The 15790-nt window shown below is 33.4% G+C and overlaps 2 protein-coding genes across 2 annotated transcripts; both read left to right on the forward strand.

Annotated features, from left to right (window-relative positions):
- Positions 1-3824: 3824 nt before the first annotated feature.
- On the forward strand, positions 3825-4983 carry LOTGIDRAFT_171795 (hypothetical protein; the record flags this gene model as incomplete). The annotated part of the gene is made up of 2 exons (XM_009048357.1): positions 3825-4021; positions 4842-4983. The coding sequence occupies 2 exons, from the start codon at positions 3825-3827 to the stop codon at positions 4981-4983; spliced, it is 339 nt and encodes a 112-aa protein (XP_009046605.1).
- Positions 4984-7585: 2602 nt separating this feature from the next.
- On the forward strand, positions 7586-8176 carry LOTGIDRAFT_84253 (hypothetical protein; the record flags this gene model as incomplete). The annotated part of the gene is made up of 1 exon (XM_009048358.1): positions 7586-8176. A coding segment is annotated over one exon (591 nt), but the record flags the coding sequence as incomplete, so codon positions are not given.
- Between the last annotated feature and the right edge of the window lie 7614 nt (positions 8177-15790).

Raw genomic sequence — 15790 nt, forward strand, 5'->3', positions numbered from 1 at the left:
ACAAAACCAAATAGGCCAATGTGTTGATGTCCTTTTTTCGGAAAAAGATGAAATTTCAAAGCAAAGGTTCTATCTTTGGGCATCTATTTTAACTATAAGGAGGTAACGCCCATTTAAATACATTCGAATGTATATTACCATATAATTAAAGTGTGCAAGAGTCTGCCGTTTAAGCCTAAGGCCCGACAATACCAAAAGTCCTTATCCTAATATCGTCTATTCTTAAAGATACACGCCCATTTTTACAACTCCTTAACGATTTAAATAATCTTTAAATACAATTCAGAAGCCTTATTGAAAAGTAATGTTTCTTTAAACGATTTGAGTTTAAATTTTCAAGTGTATTATGTAATGTTGAAGTTTGTGTTTACGAAATAAAAGACGAAATAAAAATAAGTAATCAGTCGTAAACTATCGAGATTTGAAAATGCTGCATTCGCACCTGCCTGGTAATATGTAATCACTTCCCGGAAACTGGTGGTGTATGTAAAAGAATTTAATGACTTGTTTGTGTACGGATGTACATGTGTTTCAATGTATAAAAAGGACATCAAACCACGGCCAGCGCTTTTGAAGGGTAGCTGATTGGAAAGAATTAAGTAAGTCGCAGTAAGCGAACTCTGAAAGCAGAGGGCATTCTGAGACTTGCAAAAGGATGACTGCATTTTCCTCTTTCACAATCTCACAAAAATACTTGATCACCATGGTTCATAAATTAAATTAACGCCAGTCCATCTGGGTAATTTATGTAATCTATCGTAGCCTACAAATAACAGACGACATGACACAGCGTTCTCTGATCTCCTGGGACCGGAAGTTGTTCTAAATGACGTCATTTGTCATGTCAGTCAGTTATACAACTAAACATATCTTGTAGTTGGTAGATGTCACTCAGATTTGGAATTCTTTACATTTTGAAGGCAAACCGAAAGTCCCACGAGGACAACTTATTTTAATTTTGTAAAGCTTCGTTAAATGACCATCGATTAAGGAGACAGTAGGCCTATATGTCAATTTACAGGGAATATTACAAAGCAAACTCGCAAAGCAGGATTGGAAATAAGGTTAAGACCAGTTTTTGCAAATCGTGCTGTTTTATTTATTTAAAACCAAATAAAACCAGGGTTATTCCTTGACCATACAATAATGGAAAGACCAAAATTTATTTCATGTTATCAAAACCCCTATTCATGTTGAACGCTCGGAGAAATGATTAACATGTATCCTTTTTTCTGTTTTAGGGGACCGTAGTAGCTCAATGAACTAGGCGTATGTTCGCTAACCAGGGTTTGATTGCTGGCATAAGTCGGTAGAATACATTAAGATTATTTATGGAAAAACAGTCTTGTCGTTCGTACTGGATAATAAAAAAAATGTAAAAATATTCCTTCGAAAAGTATGACATAAGACTCCATTCCTGCGTTACTCAAATCCCAAGATGCAACGTAATTAATGACGTCACATGTGACACCTCAGTCAGTGTAATCATCACCTGTTATTTAATTAATAAAAGTAATTTGATATTAATTGGATATGCCAGTATTTAATGTGTTTAAGACTGTACTGTCTAAACAGTTAGATAAGATTATTGAGCTCTCGACGCAGCGGGGGTTTATCGTGTTTCAAATTGGAATCGTGACTTGTTTTAACAGTGGCAATAGGAAATGGAATCAACTCAATTGCATTTTAAGTATTAAAATGCAAGTGCTATTTTCTGCCTCTTAATTAGGCTATTGAAGGCAGACAACGTCATGCACTGTGCAATAAGATAAAGTTTTTCAGACCAGCAAGTAGAAATGTCCGTATTTCTTATGTAGCAAAAATGGTTGTTCTTGTCCAATCCAAGCGAAAAAATGTGAAAGATCTTTCAAGTCTGTTCAGCCTACAATAATTGGCTTCAATGGTATTAATGATAGTAACGTCATAATCTGGTAAATGTTGGCGGAAATGGAGTGTAAACTTACATCTTGGAAGAAAAATTTTAATGGTGCTAACAAAAGCATTACTTGTCCTCAATAAAAAAAAATAAATATCTTGGAAGAATGTTTCGAATTCCTTCAACATTTTTTGGGGCCGGAATTTTTTCCGCTGCATCTAATAGGTCTAATAAAATATGCGAATGCATGTCAACAAATTATATGGACGTTGTCCTTAACAAAAACGTCTACATAGGATCACATTAATTGGAGACTGCACCAAGAAAACTATGATAAATATCTTCAACAGAGGTTTGATCTGACATTGATGGCTTATGAATATTTAATCAGCTAATTATTTGTTTATATATCATACTTACTGTGTATCTGTCATCATTTTCACTGTCAGACGTCGACTTGTCACTATTAATTATCTCCCTTGGGAGTCAGCAGACGACGGACTTGTTCACCTGACGAATAAATATTAATGTGCACAATTATGCACGTTTTAATAATGACCACTATTAATGCGAAAATTCCTCGGATGTGCGGATGGGATATCGGCACATAAAATGTCACATTTTTGTGGGAGTTGCTCTGACATTAAGATCGCCTGTTTTTTGCAAATTTTGAATGCAATAAATTTTGGTATCTACATAGGCCCGGCTAAGTTAAACCACCAATGACTAGGCTACACAAAGATATTGCCAAATGCCTTCGTGTACCCCCACTAGTACCACCACTGGTAGCGCAGCATTCAACGGCTATCCAGTTCTATATCATTATATGTAGTTACTTACTAAATCACTAATAACTAATGAAATCTTTTCATTTTAAGCATCCATGTTATTGATAATGTAGCTCAACAACTGAAATTCGTGGGCCAAGGGGAGTAACTCCATTAAAAGTAGTCGATTTTCTGCCTTCCAATTTTATACTAATTTTCAACAAATGTTTTTATAATCACTCATACAGAAAGTGGGATATATATTATATTTTATTCATACAAATTCACGTATTTTTTTAAGGCTTTCTAACATACGAGTACCTTTTGTGGCATGTTACGTTATATAAAGATGGTTACGTTATTGATTTCATAATATTTTGGTTACGCATTATGCTCACGTGACAAACACCACTTCCTGCAAGGTGGAGTGTAATAATTTCTACATTTTTATACACTATTTTTAAAATAGACTATTTTCTTTTACAAGATTTCTCGACTTCTAGATTCTTATCTTCTTTTAGGTTAAATTTTTATCCCTCCATTTATCTTGAAATGTAACGAAATCAATTTCTAAACAGAAACTAACATATCTTTTAAAAGTTTTGTGATGTTATCGGGTTTGTTGGTGCTCTTTTTATTAATCAATATGGCGATTGTTTAATCAAATTCCACGTACACCTAAACAATAGCTTTATCTTACTTATTCTTTTAAATAGTATTTGAATAAATACTTAAATCTGATTTTTGGTTTAAGTTGTCATCACGAATCGGATCGTTTGTTTAGGAAAATTGAAGTCAACAACTACAGCATTGTCCGACCTATTCGGACCAAAGCAAGGTTATTTCATCCCTGATTGCCCGAGGTAACGCGGACTTTATACTCTAGGCCTATTCAAGAAAGACATATCTTAATGAGAACCGGTTTTTTACTGTCGTCAACTATTAATTTGTCAGAGGCTAAAGCATTTACTGGCATTGGCATGCATATTTATAGGCTAACCAGGGCAGGGCTGATTCATCATTGGAAACAGGCCTAAGGGTCAAGAGTTTATTTCAAAATGATTTGAATAAAGAGAAGAATGTGTTTGCTAAATCTCAATTATAACTTCAAAATCAAAATTTGTCAACAAATAATGAAACATATTTTACAGAATATATACAAGAAAATCTGAGTTGCCAAAATGGCAGAAGCTGATGAAAGAAGTGAGCTTATGGCAATAAAAGAAGAGTATATGAAACTTCAGGACCATTTAGCAGATGCTGAACTAAGATACCATACCTTGCTCAATATTAAGGAAGAAGAAAACAAAGTCAATATAGACTATGATAGAAACTTACATAAATTTGTTTCCAAATTGTTCAACAAATCTAATTATAGGTAATATTTATAGCCATTATTTAGACTAAACTGCTTCTTTCAGGCCCCTTGATAGGTTGCATTCTTCCCCCCTTTTCAATCCTTACTATTTTGTGATTTTCTCTTGGATTCTTTTTTTTGATGTCTGAGACTATAGCCTGATTGAATAGAAAGACTTAAAAATTGTCTAAAAAGCTACAAAGTGTCTCATTTCAAATTTCAAAATATACCCCAAGGCACTTATTTAGCCAATCTGTAATATGTTAAATTATGTCTGGGTTATGGAATTTGATATTATTTATTTTATTTTTTTAAGATGGGTTCCCTTTTTTTTTATTTATGAAAATGAAAATGCTAATACTTTTATGAATAGAAAGTAGAGGTGTTCTAATGACTTTGAAAAATACCAGTTTGTCTCACATGTCCATAATTAATTTGTAATTAGCTAAATTAGAAGAGAATTACATGTACCAGCAGAATTCCAATGAGTGACTGATCAAGAAAGGTCAAAAAGTCTTTTTTCGTTTATTCAGACTGTACATACATGGACATTTATGATTGGTTAAAACTCTTAATTATATGCAATAACAAGAACATAATGATATGATTAAGAATACATGATAATTCATTAAAAACACCAATTTGTCAAATAGTTTGCTTAATTTGACACTAAATAAATAAGATAACCCATCTTTAAATTACAGTCTTGAAAATTTGAATATCATGTAAACTGTACTTATCCTGAATTCAATACTATGTGAAACTCCCCAAGGTTTGATACAAGGTGATTCTAGTTCAATGCAGAATTGATTTTGATTTTAAACTATATTTGATATTTCAGTGACATAGTTATTTTATTAGAAGATGGTCATCTTATATCAGCACATAAAGTTATTTTAGCTTCTAGAAGTCAAGATTGGGGTGTAGAAGATTTTCTACTTACGGATCATATTGATTTATCAGGTATTATTTCTGAAATTTAAAACATTAAATCTATATAGGCTTCTCAGTGACAGCTTTAAAGAGTGTTAGGCCTGATCCCTAAATACTAAAGTATAAGAAAATGAGCTTGCTGGTTCACTTGTTTTTTAAATATTAAATGAATCCTATTGCCCATGATTTTCTTATTTACAACATATCCTTTAGCCCATGATTTGCTATACATTTTAGATATATCCTATTGCCCATGATTTGCTTACATTTTAGATATAAAATATCCTATTGCCCATGATTTGCTATACATTACAGATATAAAATATCCTATAGCCCATGATTTGCTATACATTACAGATATAAAATATCCTATAGCCCATGATTTGCTATACATTACAGATATAAAATATCCCATAGCCCATGATTTGCTATACATTTTAGGTATAAGATATCCTATTGCCCATGATTTGCTATACATTACAGATATAAAGTATCCTATTGCCCATGATTTGCTATACATTACAGATATAAAGTATCCTATTGCCCATGATTTGCTATACATTTTAGATATAAAGTGTCCTATTGCCCATGATTTGCTATACATTACAGATATAAAGTATCCTATTGCCCATGATTTGCTATACATTTTAGATATAAAGTATCCTATTGCCCATGATTTGGTATACATTACAGATATAAAGTATCCTATTGCCCATGATTTGCTATACATTACAGATATAAAGTATCCTATTGCCCATGATTTGCTATACATTTTAGATATAAAGTATCCTATTGCCCATGATTTGCTATACATTACAGATATATAGTATCCTATTGCCCATGATTTTCTATACATTTTAGATATAAAGTGTCCTACAGCCCATGATTTGCTATTCATTTAAGATATAAAGTATCCTATTGCCCATGATTTGCTATACATTAGAAATATATAGTATCCTATTGCCCATGATTTTCTATATATTTTAGATATAAAGTGTCCTACAGCCCATGATTTGCTATTCATTTTAGATATAAAGTATCCTATTGCCCATGATTTGCTATACATTTTAGATATAAGGTATCCTACAGCCCATGATTTGCTATGCATTTTAGATATGAAGTATCCTATTGCCCATGATTTGCTATACATTACAGATATAAAGTATCCTATTGCCCATGATTTGCTATACATTACAGATATAAAGTATCCTATTGCCCATGATTTGCTATACATTTTAGATATAAAGTGTCCTACAGCCCATGATTTGCTATGCATTTTAGATATAAAGTATCCTATTGCCCATGATTTGCTATACATTACAGATATGAAGTATCCTATAGCCCATGATGTTATTAAATGGGTATATACTGGTAATATTAAATTAAAAAAGACAGACTATGTTATAGAAATATTGAAATTAGCAGTTAGATTGAGACTAATAGCTCTTGTTACAATGTAAGTAATTCGCATTGGCTATATATGAATATCAATGGATGTTATATTTATTAATTTTTCGAGCAAAGAATTAAAATTCGAAGACATTGTCACATAACTGAATCAGCTCTGTCGTCTGGAATGAATTGGTACTTGGGCTCTGATTTTGGACTCAGAAAATTTGAAGAATTAAAGGCCCATAGAGCTCACTTCTGACAATTTTGATTCTGCCAAAAACCTATCAAAATCTAAAACTTTTTGATTTTGTACAAATAAAATGAATCAATCTCAGCTGAACAACAAGTTTTGCTGGGGCTTAATTCTCACTTGCTGGGACCCAGCCCTCACAGACCCCACCCTAACGATGGAACTGAATTATTTTAATCAATGTTTCCCATCACCAAAACGGATGGGGATTTACAACCAATCAAATTCAATAGCCAGTTTAGACTTTTTTCCCTTCTATGTCTTAATGTCAATTTTTTTTATTCTATTAGATGTGAAGAAGCCTTGATACCAAGGATTAATGAAGAAAATTGTAAGGAATTTCTTCAGTTAACTGTTCTTTTATCAACTGATTTATTAGAACTTCTTAAAGACCATTGTAACAATCTTATTGTATTTAAAGTAAGTAATTCTGCAATTTTTTTAGTGGGGGATATCTGAAGTAGAATTCTGATTCTGAAAAGTGATCTGGGTAGTTATATAAAGGTTCCTTGGGTTTCAAGATTAAAGTTTGGTTCTATCAGCTGGTTTTATATTTACAAAAGGAAGGAACAACCATTGTTATAAGGATATCTTTTCTACCAGCTGGTCCTTGATCCTACTGGATTATCCTTACGTATTTATAGCAGGTTTAACTGGAATAATGAGGAAGGATGTTGTGTTTGTTATTTTAACTATATCCCTCCAATATATATTTTTAGGAAGATGAAGAAGTTGAAGATGAAGAAGAAGTAGAAGAAGCTTTTCAGGAAGAAGATCATGTTGATGATAATGATGAATCTATGGACCAAGATGACAGCCAAGATAATGAAATAGAAACTTTAAAGTTTGATCCAGATGAAGCTGATGACTTAGTGTCTGCAAAGGACGAAGGAAGCATTGTGGAAAAAAAGGATACTCCAAAAGCCAAAAAAGTGAAAAAGTCACCTAGAAAGTCATCTTCAAAATCATCTTCTGGTACAAAATCACCCAAATCTCCAAGCCTCTCAACTTGTCCAGTTTGTAATGAGAAATTTCAAAACAGATCAGAAATGCGATTACACAAAGCAGCAGCTCATCCTGGAGACAAACCCTACAAATGTGAATTTTGTGACAAGAGCTTCAAAAAGAGATGCTCGTATACCATTCATATACGAACTCATACTGGAGAGAAACCATATATTTGCCCTCATTGTGGGCGTGGTTTCCATGACAGCAAATGCTGTCGTTCACACATTCTAACTCATGAGGGACACAAGCCTTATCAGTGCAATATATGCGGCAGATCATTCATCATGCGTGGAGTCCTTAACACACATATGAAGCAAAGGCATTTTAACACAGACTCAGAAAAAAAGAAAGAACGTCACATGTGCAGCATTTGTGGGAATTCCTTCACACAGAAGGGTCATTTGCAGACACATGAGAAAATCCATTTTGGTGTTAAGGCTCATCAGTGTAGCTTCTGTGGTAAAAGTTTTGTGGAAAAAAGTGCAATGACAAGGCATGTGAGAACACACACTGGTGAGAAACCTCACAAGTGTCACATTTGTGGAAATGCCTTCATTCAAAGTGTCCAGCTACGTAAGCATATGGTTAAACATGATAAACAAGCAGCTTTTCACAACCTGGGTCCTGCTAGAAATCCTTTACCCCCTCTCCCACTGCCTGTTAATTATTCATAAATCTGATTAAATTATGCGCATTTACAAGATCACAAAATCAAAATCTACAATAAACTATGCATTTATAAGGAACTAAGCATTAATTTTGATGCTTACAAACAAAGTTTCTTGAGTTCATCAAACATTTTTTTTAACGATTTTTTTGGAGAACCTTTTTTTTTTATCTCCAACCCTGGCTTAATGAGTTAGACATTTGCTTGCTAATTTGAAGGTCCAGGGTTTAATCCCGGCATAGGTCGAGATGATACCTTCTGATTTTTCAACCCAGTTTCACCCTGTCAATGATACAGGTAAGAGGGGCTGACATGGAAAAAGCATCAGATGGGACAATAAACCGAGGCCCTGTGTGCTACGGGCTGTGCAGGTTAAAGATCCCTCGACAGTTGGACATCAAAAAAAGAGCAAGCTAATACTGCTGTCCTGGCAAAATTTCCCTCATTGTACCCTGCATGGCGTTACCCATCTACATTAGAACTTAAAACTCCATTCAATTCATTTTCCAAGTCTGATATTTTGGAAATTTTAATAAAAAAAACTATTTTGGCATTAGAATCTTACTGTACTGATTTTATGTTAAGTCAGCAATAATTTAAAAAAGCTGACTATTTCTTTATATTTGAGCAAAGTTATATTGTACACATTCAAGTCCATTTCACTTGAAACAAAATTTTCATGATTTGATTTGTGCAAAATATCTGCTAGCTGTATGGGTAAGGTGCAAAATGACTGTTGTTTGTTGTCAGATATAATTGAAATAATGTTGTTAATGATTTTTTCTAATTGATTATGAATGATGTAGAATATCTGATATAATATTGTTTCACATTATGATAATAAAATATTAAATTTGACCTGTTTTCTTATGCACGACATATCTGTCAAAATAAAAGGAAGAATTCTTGCACAAATTGTGAATTAAACCATCGATTTTTTATAATTCTTAATTTTCTCACCCAATGGAGCAACGCCCTCCCCCACTCCACCCCCTGACCTCCCCGATAAAATTGATTTCCCCCTGAATAAATCCTGGCAACCGACCAATTACATTACTGCAACTAAACACCACACACCATTGCCCTTAATACAATTCCCCTGTGGCCCACACCAAATTATGATAAACTCGAAGGGTAGACAAAGCAGAAAAAATATTGCCCGGGTAAGATAGAGCCAGATCTGTCGGGCTACTCCGACCTATGTCGGGTTTGAACCCTGTACCTTCAGTCACCGCGACCTCCCTTATAAATTATAACTAAGGCAGAACATAATGTTATAAATGCATGTTCATTTAGTATCGTTATTGACATAATGTATTCTATTTTGTTAGTGCGACTCCTGTTTATTGAGCTGTTATACAACTGTTACACTTTCAATAAACGTTATTGTGTATTAATAGATTTTATAATTTACCAAATTCTACTTAGTCCGAATTATTGACTAATACAATATAATAATTTTATAATATAGGGGCGGTGAGTTTCAGGGGCGGTGAGTTTCAGCGGCAGGACAGCATGCTTTAGACATCTGATTTTAGGAAGTGAGGGGGTAGGGGGTCTTCTCTTGGATATTGGGTAGATTTCTTGTGCATAGGACCGATGTGCAAACGATCTTTCACCTACAAAGTAACGGAACTATCGTCACTACCGCCGCGAAATATCTAATTATTAGTTTGTACACGAACTGTATTGTAATCATGACAAAACGATAAGGGTAGTTCTCTTGAATTGTAAAACAAATATTCAATATAAAAAAAACAAAACCAAAGCACTAACGATCCGGAGCACATAACGAACCCCGAAATCCAAATGACACATTGGCGAACTCATATCAAAATTGCAGTCAGAATAATTCGCACTAATTCTAGAACCGAATGTGATGATATTCAATTTTACTATGTCAGTCAGTATCAAATATACTACAGAGGTAAGAATAAGCTATCTTTTTTATTGTTGATTTCCCGAATACAATTGACTTTATCATACGTGGACTTGATATCAACTGAAATATTATTTATAATACCCCCTCCCTTTTTGGTGCTAATGAGGATTTTTCTATTATTAATTTATAAGATAAACTTGTTTTTTTTTTTTTTTTTTTCTGTTAAAGAGTTCAGACCAAATTCCAAATTGTTGTTCTTTTTCAACACTCAAAGTTCCAAATCGTTATTGTTTTAAGTAGACTTAAGACTACCTTCATAAATTGTTATTATTTTCCGCAGACTATATTCCAGATTGTTATTATTTTCAGCAGACTACTATCCGAATTGTAATTGTTTGGCAGTTTACTTTACAAACTGTTATTTTGATGAGGAAACTGTGTTCCGTGTTGTTATTGTTTTCAGCAAACTACTTTGCAAATTGTTATTGTTTTCAGCAGACTACTTTGCGAATTGTTTTTTTTTTCAGCAGGCTACGTTCCAAATTGTTATTGTTTCCATCAGACTACGTTTCAAATTGTTATTGTTTTAAGCAGACTACCTTAATAAATTGTTATTGATTTCGGTGGACATTATTCCGAATTGTTATTGTTTTCAGCAGACTACGTTTCAAATTGTTATTGTTTCCAGCAGACTACGTTTCAAATTGTTATTGTTTTAAGCAGACTACCTTAATAAATTGTTATTGATTTCGGCAGACATTATTCCAAATTGTTATTGTTTTCAGAAGACTACGTTCCAAATAAATATTGTTTCTAGGAGACTACGTTCCAAAGTGTTATTGTTTCCAACAGACTACGTTTCAATTTGTTATTGTTTCCAACAGACTACGTTTCAATTTGTTATTGTTTCCAGCAGACTACTTTTCAATTTGTTATTGTTTTCAGCAGACTACTTTGCGAATTGTTATTTTTTTCAGCAGGACACGTTTCAAATTGGTATTGTTTTAAGCAGTAATTGATTTCGGTGGACATTATTTCTAATTGTTATTGTTTTCAGCAGACTACGTTTCAAATTGTTCAAGCAGACTACGATTCAAATTGTTATTGTTTTAAACAGACTACCTTGATGTTATTGATTTCGGCAGACATTATTCCGAATTGTTATTGTTTCCAGCAGACTACGGTCCAAATAAATATTGTTTCCAGGAGACTATGTTCCAAATTGTTATTGTTTCCACCAGACTACGTTTCAATTTGTTATTGTTTCCAGCCGACTACTTTCAAATTGTTATTGTTACCAGCAGACTACTTTTCAATTTGTCATTGTTCTCAGCAGACTACTTTTCAAATTGTTATTGTTTCCAGCAGTCTACTTTTCAATTTGTTATTGTTACCAGCAGACTACTTTTCAATTTGTTATTGTTTTCAGCAGACTACGTTTCAAATTGTTATTGTTTCCAGCAGACTATGTTCAAAATTGTTATTTTTTTAAGCAGACTACCTTAATAAATTGCTATTGATTTCGGCAAACATTATTCCGTATTATTATTGTTTCCAGCAGACTGCGATCCAAATTATTATTGTTTTCAGCAGACTGAGTTCCAAAAAAATAGTTTCCAGGAGACTACGTACCAAATTATTATTGTTTTCAGCAGACTGCGTTTCAAATTGTTATGGTTTTCAGCAGACTGCGTTCCAAATTGTTATTGTTTCCAGCAGACTTACGTTTCAAATTATTATGGTTTTCAGCAGACTACGTTTCAAATTGTTATTGTTTCCAGCAGACTACGTTTCAAATTATTGTTGTTTTCAGCAGACTACGTTTCAAATTGTTATTGTTTCCAGCAGACTACGTTTCAAATTATTATTGTTTTCAGCAGACTGCGTTTCAAATTGTTATTGTTTTCAGCAGACTACCTTATTAAATTGTTATTGTTTCCAGCAGACTACGTTTCAAATTGTTATTGTTTTCAGCAGACTACCTTATTAAATTGTTATTGTTTCCAGCAGACTACGTTTCAAATTATTATTGTTTTCAGCAGACTGCGTTTCAAATTGTTATTGTTTTCAGCAGACTACCTTATTAAATTGTTATTGTTTCCAGCAGACTACGTTTCAAATTTCTTTTCTTTTCAACGCACATCTCATATTTATATAATTTCTGTTTTAAAGTACATCATGAAGACGGTGATTAGTTTAATCGTAATATCAATGGTTTTGACAATGGTGTCGTCTTACTGTATGTTTGATGATTTTCCAACAGGTAACATAATTCATTTACCGTTACCATTCAGGTTATTCTTGCAATCTCTAGAAATGCTTGGAGCTGTTTTTGTTGGGATCTCTAAAACATTGACGTAATCGAATATTCCTCAAAATTCAGTAATTTCGTTCTGTTGCGTGATATTTAGGTTACTTACCATAATTTAAGTATTGCCCAATATCGCGCCATATTTTGCCTCTGATCTGTCGGATGGGCATACAATATTCACTGGTCCGTGGATGTCATGCACAACACAAATTAAACCGATCTTAGAATGTGCGTTGAAAAGCTGATACCCCAACAATTTGTTAAGAAGCTCAAATATTGTTTTCTTTTCAGGTTCAAATGAATGTATATTTGTCCCGAGGTCTTCAAAAGAGTAAGTCAAGTTTTCTTTTCCAAAAGCAAAACATTTTTGGGCATTTATTAGTCTATTGTAATACAGTGATCCATTCATGACTTGTTGCCTCTTTAAGATGGGTTTCCTTATTTTTTAGTTTAGAAAACTATTTGATAAATTTGTGAATTATTATGAATTCGTAACCATATCTTTATGTTCTTATTGCATATAAGAACAGCTTAATCGAGAAAAGCAAGAGTTTTCATCTGATTATTGATATATTAAATAACTTTTTCAGACCAAATTCAATAATAGTAAAGGGAGAAAAAAAGAAAATTGGTGATACATGTTGTCGATGTAGGATTGAACCCGATACTTCTCTTTCTTTAAGCTGTTGTACAGATGATTCGTAAGTAGCTATTACATTTGTTGCGGACTCCTGTCTATTGCCTGATCGATGTAAGGCTGGTAATAACTGTGCGGGTGGGGGCATGGATGTTTGACCGACTTTGCGCCCCCCCCCCCCCACTTTCAAATGTGTTATCATTTTTATACGCCCACATCTCTCTATGTGGACGTATATTGTCGGCACCCCTGTCCGTCCGTCGGTCCTTCCGTCCGTCAACATTTGCTTGTAAACGCTCTAAAAACTAGATTTTTTGATGGAATCAAATGAAATTCGGTTTGTGTATACAAATTCATAAAACGAAGATCAAGTTTGAATTTGAGCTATTTTCGACCGTTAGAAGCAGAGTTATTGTCCTTGCCCCAAAATCTTGAATATTTACCATCCGCATGCCGTGGTGGGCGTATATGGCTGTGGTCCACTATCTTATATAGTGAAAGGATGGTCTGTGAAATCCCCCTTCCTTCGAAAATTTATGGCCCCTGCTCGGCCTCTTCACCTGATGTTTCTTAGAGAACCCACAGCGTAGGTTCAGACCTGGTCGAGTTAATTTAGCTAGAAAATTGCAGAAAGGTTACAGACCATGCAGGGTTGATTTAGCTAGTAACTCTTTTTTGATTATAAAACGCTCCTATCTTTTAATTTCAAAATGGTGACATCTGGTAATTGGCGATTATCTATAATCTATTTCTTAAATACTTGTACGTTAATTGAAATAAACAATTTCTACTAATCACTAATTTCTATTTCAGATGTAATGGAGCCTAAGTTAGACCAAATGTGAAATTAACTTCTAATAAAGATTTTGATCAACCGCACTAGTTCTATTTAAAGCACATTAAGTGTTATAAGTGCTCTTGATCTCTCTTGTTGGTTTTTTAAAGCAAATCTGACGAATGGACAGCAACTTGAAACTGAGTTGCCGACTGATCCAGCACCCCGTCCCCTCCCCTTCGACATGGTGGGAAGCTTAGGCTAAGACTGATTCGGTCTTTATTAGAAGAAGGTACAATTCGTCCTCTTGCCATTAAATTATGTCCCTTTTTGTAAAACTGTACTTTGCGTCCACGATTGAAGCGAACAACCGCCGCAGCAAATCATTTGGGTGGTTCTTCTTGTGATGATTTGTCAATTAATTTATTCATCTATTTATTATTTAATTTATTCATTTATCATTCAATTTATTTATTTATTTATCATTCAATTTATTTATTTATTTATTTATTTATCATTCAATATATATATAAAAAAAATTCTTATTTAATTTTTTTATTTATTTATTTATTTATTTATTTATTTTGTTTATTTATGCTTTAGTAAAGCATGATAGTTTGATATGATAAACAAAAAGATAACACTTCAAGAGTTAGTTGCCCTTGATAAATTTCAGATAAGACAAGATAGGTATGTTTATGATAATGCGCATTTTTTTAAAGATATTTCTGTAACCATGCACAATCATCGACACAGAGGTGAAGTCAGTAGGCTGAATGATAACTGACTTCTTTTAATAACAATATGAAATCAAAGATCTATAATATTTCAGAAAGGTAAGGCTGATAGTTTTCATATAGTTTGACCAGTGGAATAGCCCAGTTGCGAGTTTGATTGTTGCCTGCTAGGTGGTTGGGGGCAGTGGCTTCGTATCCTCCACAACAGTCAAGGCAATAACAATTCTGATTCCTGTGTTAGCTTTCAACCCGTTATACCAGTTTATGACATTCTCAAATGCTATGTAAGTCTTTAGAATTAGCGAAAGCCATTTAGGTCAAATGATAACCACTGTTAACTATTGAAAACACGAGTAGATAAAATTCCAACGACGTTATGAATATATCGCTCGTTGAAAACTCTTTGGAATTCTAAAATACAGTCTGTGTACAGTGTAATGATTTACGCCATCAGATAAAGATAGTTGTTTAAATCATGCTATATCAATCCAGGAAGGTAAAGACGTTATCTATTTTTTTTAATTCAATGTCGTGATGGGAGGCAAATGAGACAATTTTTAGAAGTGTTCTTTCAATTACGTATTTTAAATCGTCTTGTACGAACTTCCTACAATGTTCATTTCGCCCCAGTGTACAGTCGGATAATATTCTCATAAAGGTACATAGAAATCCAGGATGCTTCAACATGAACGAATGGTTAACTTTCTAATACGATACCATAGGTATGTGGCTAAATTTACAGGTATTAATTATTATAAAGGGATTGTAAAGAGGTCTTTATTTATGTATATAGAGGATAGCATCAATTTGCACGTTTTCCAAAATCAATATGCGTATATGGGACATTGATATCATCGATTTGCACCATTACAATTTTCAATCAAGGTCCTTATATAAATAGCAACTTTTGCCAAAGTGACGTCATAAAACGCCCATTTTTATTGGCATTGCAATGTGTATTAAACATCCGGAGCGAATGTTCAAATTCCCGTTGAAAAATCATGGGATTGATGAATGATGCTAATAAGGTCACAAACTCGAATCATAAATAAATTTCATAATCTAAAGAATATTTCAGGATAGTATGAATACAAATTTTCTCAAATACTTTCGCTGAAGATTCCATTTTTGGCGATTCACTTGGTCGCATGAGAACCACAAGAATACAATTTTACACAAGGATATTGTTATGTCATTT

The sequence above is a fragment of the Lottia gigantea genome (assembly GCF_000327385.1).
Source record: "Lottia gigantea unplaced genomic scaffold LOTGIsca_120, whole genome shotgun sequence".
In the NCBI taxonomy this organism is placed as follows: Eukaryota; Metazoa; Mollusca; class Gastropoda; family Lottiidae; genus Lottia; species Lottia gigantea.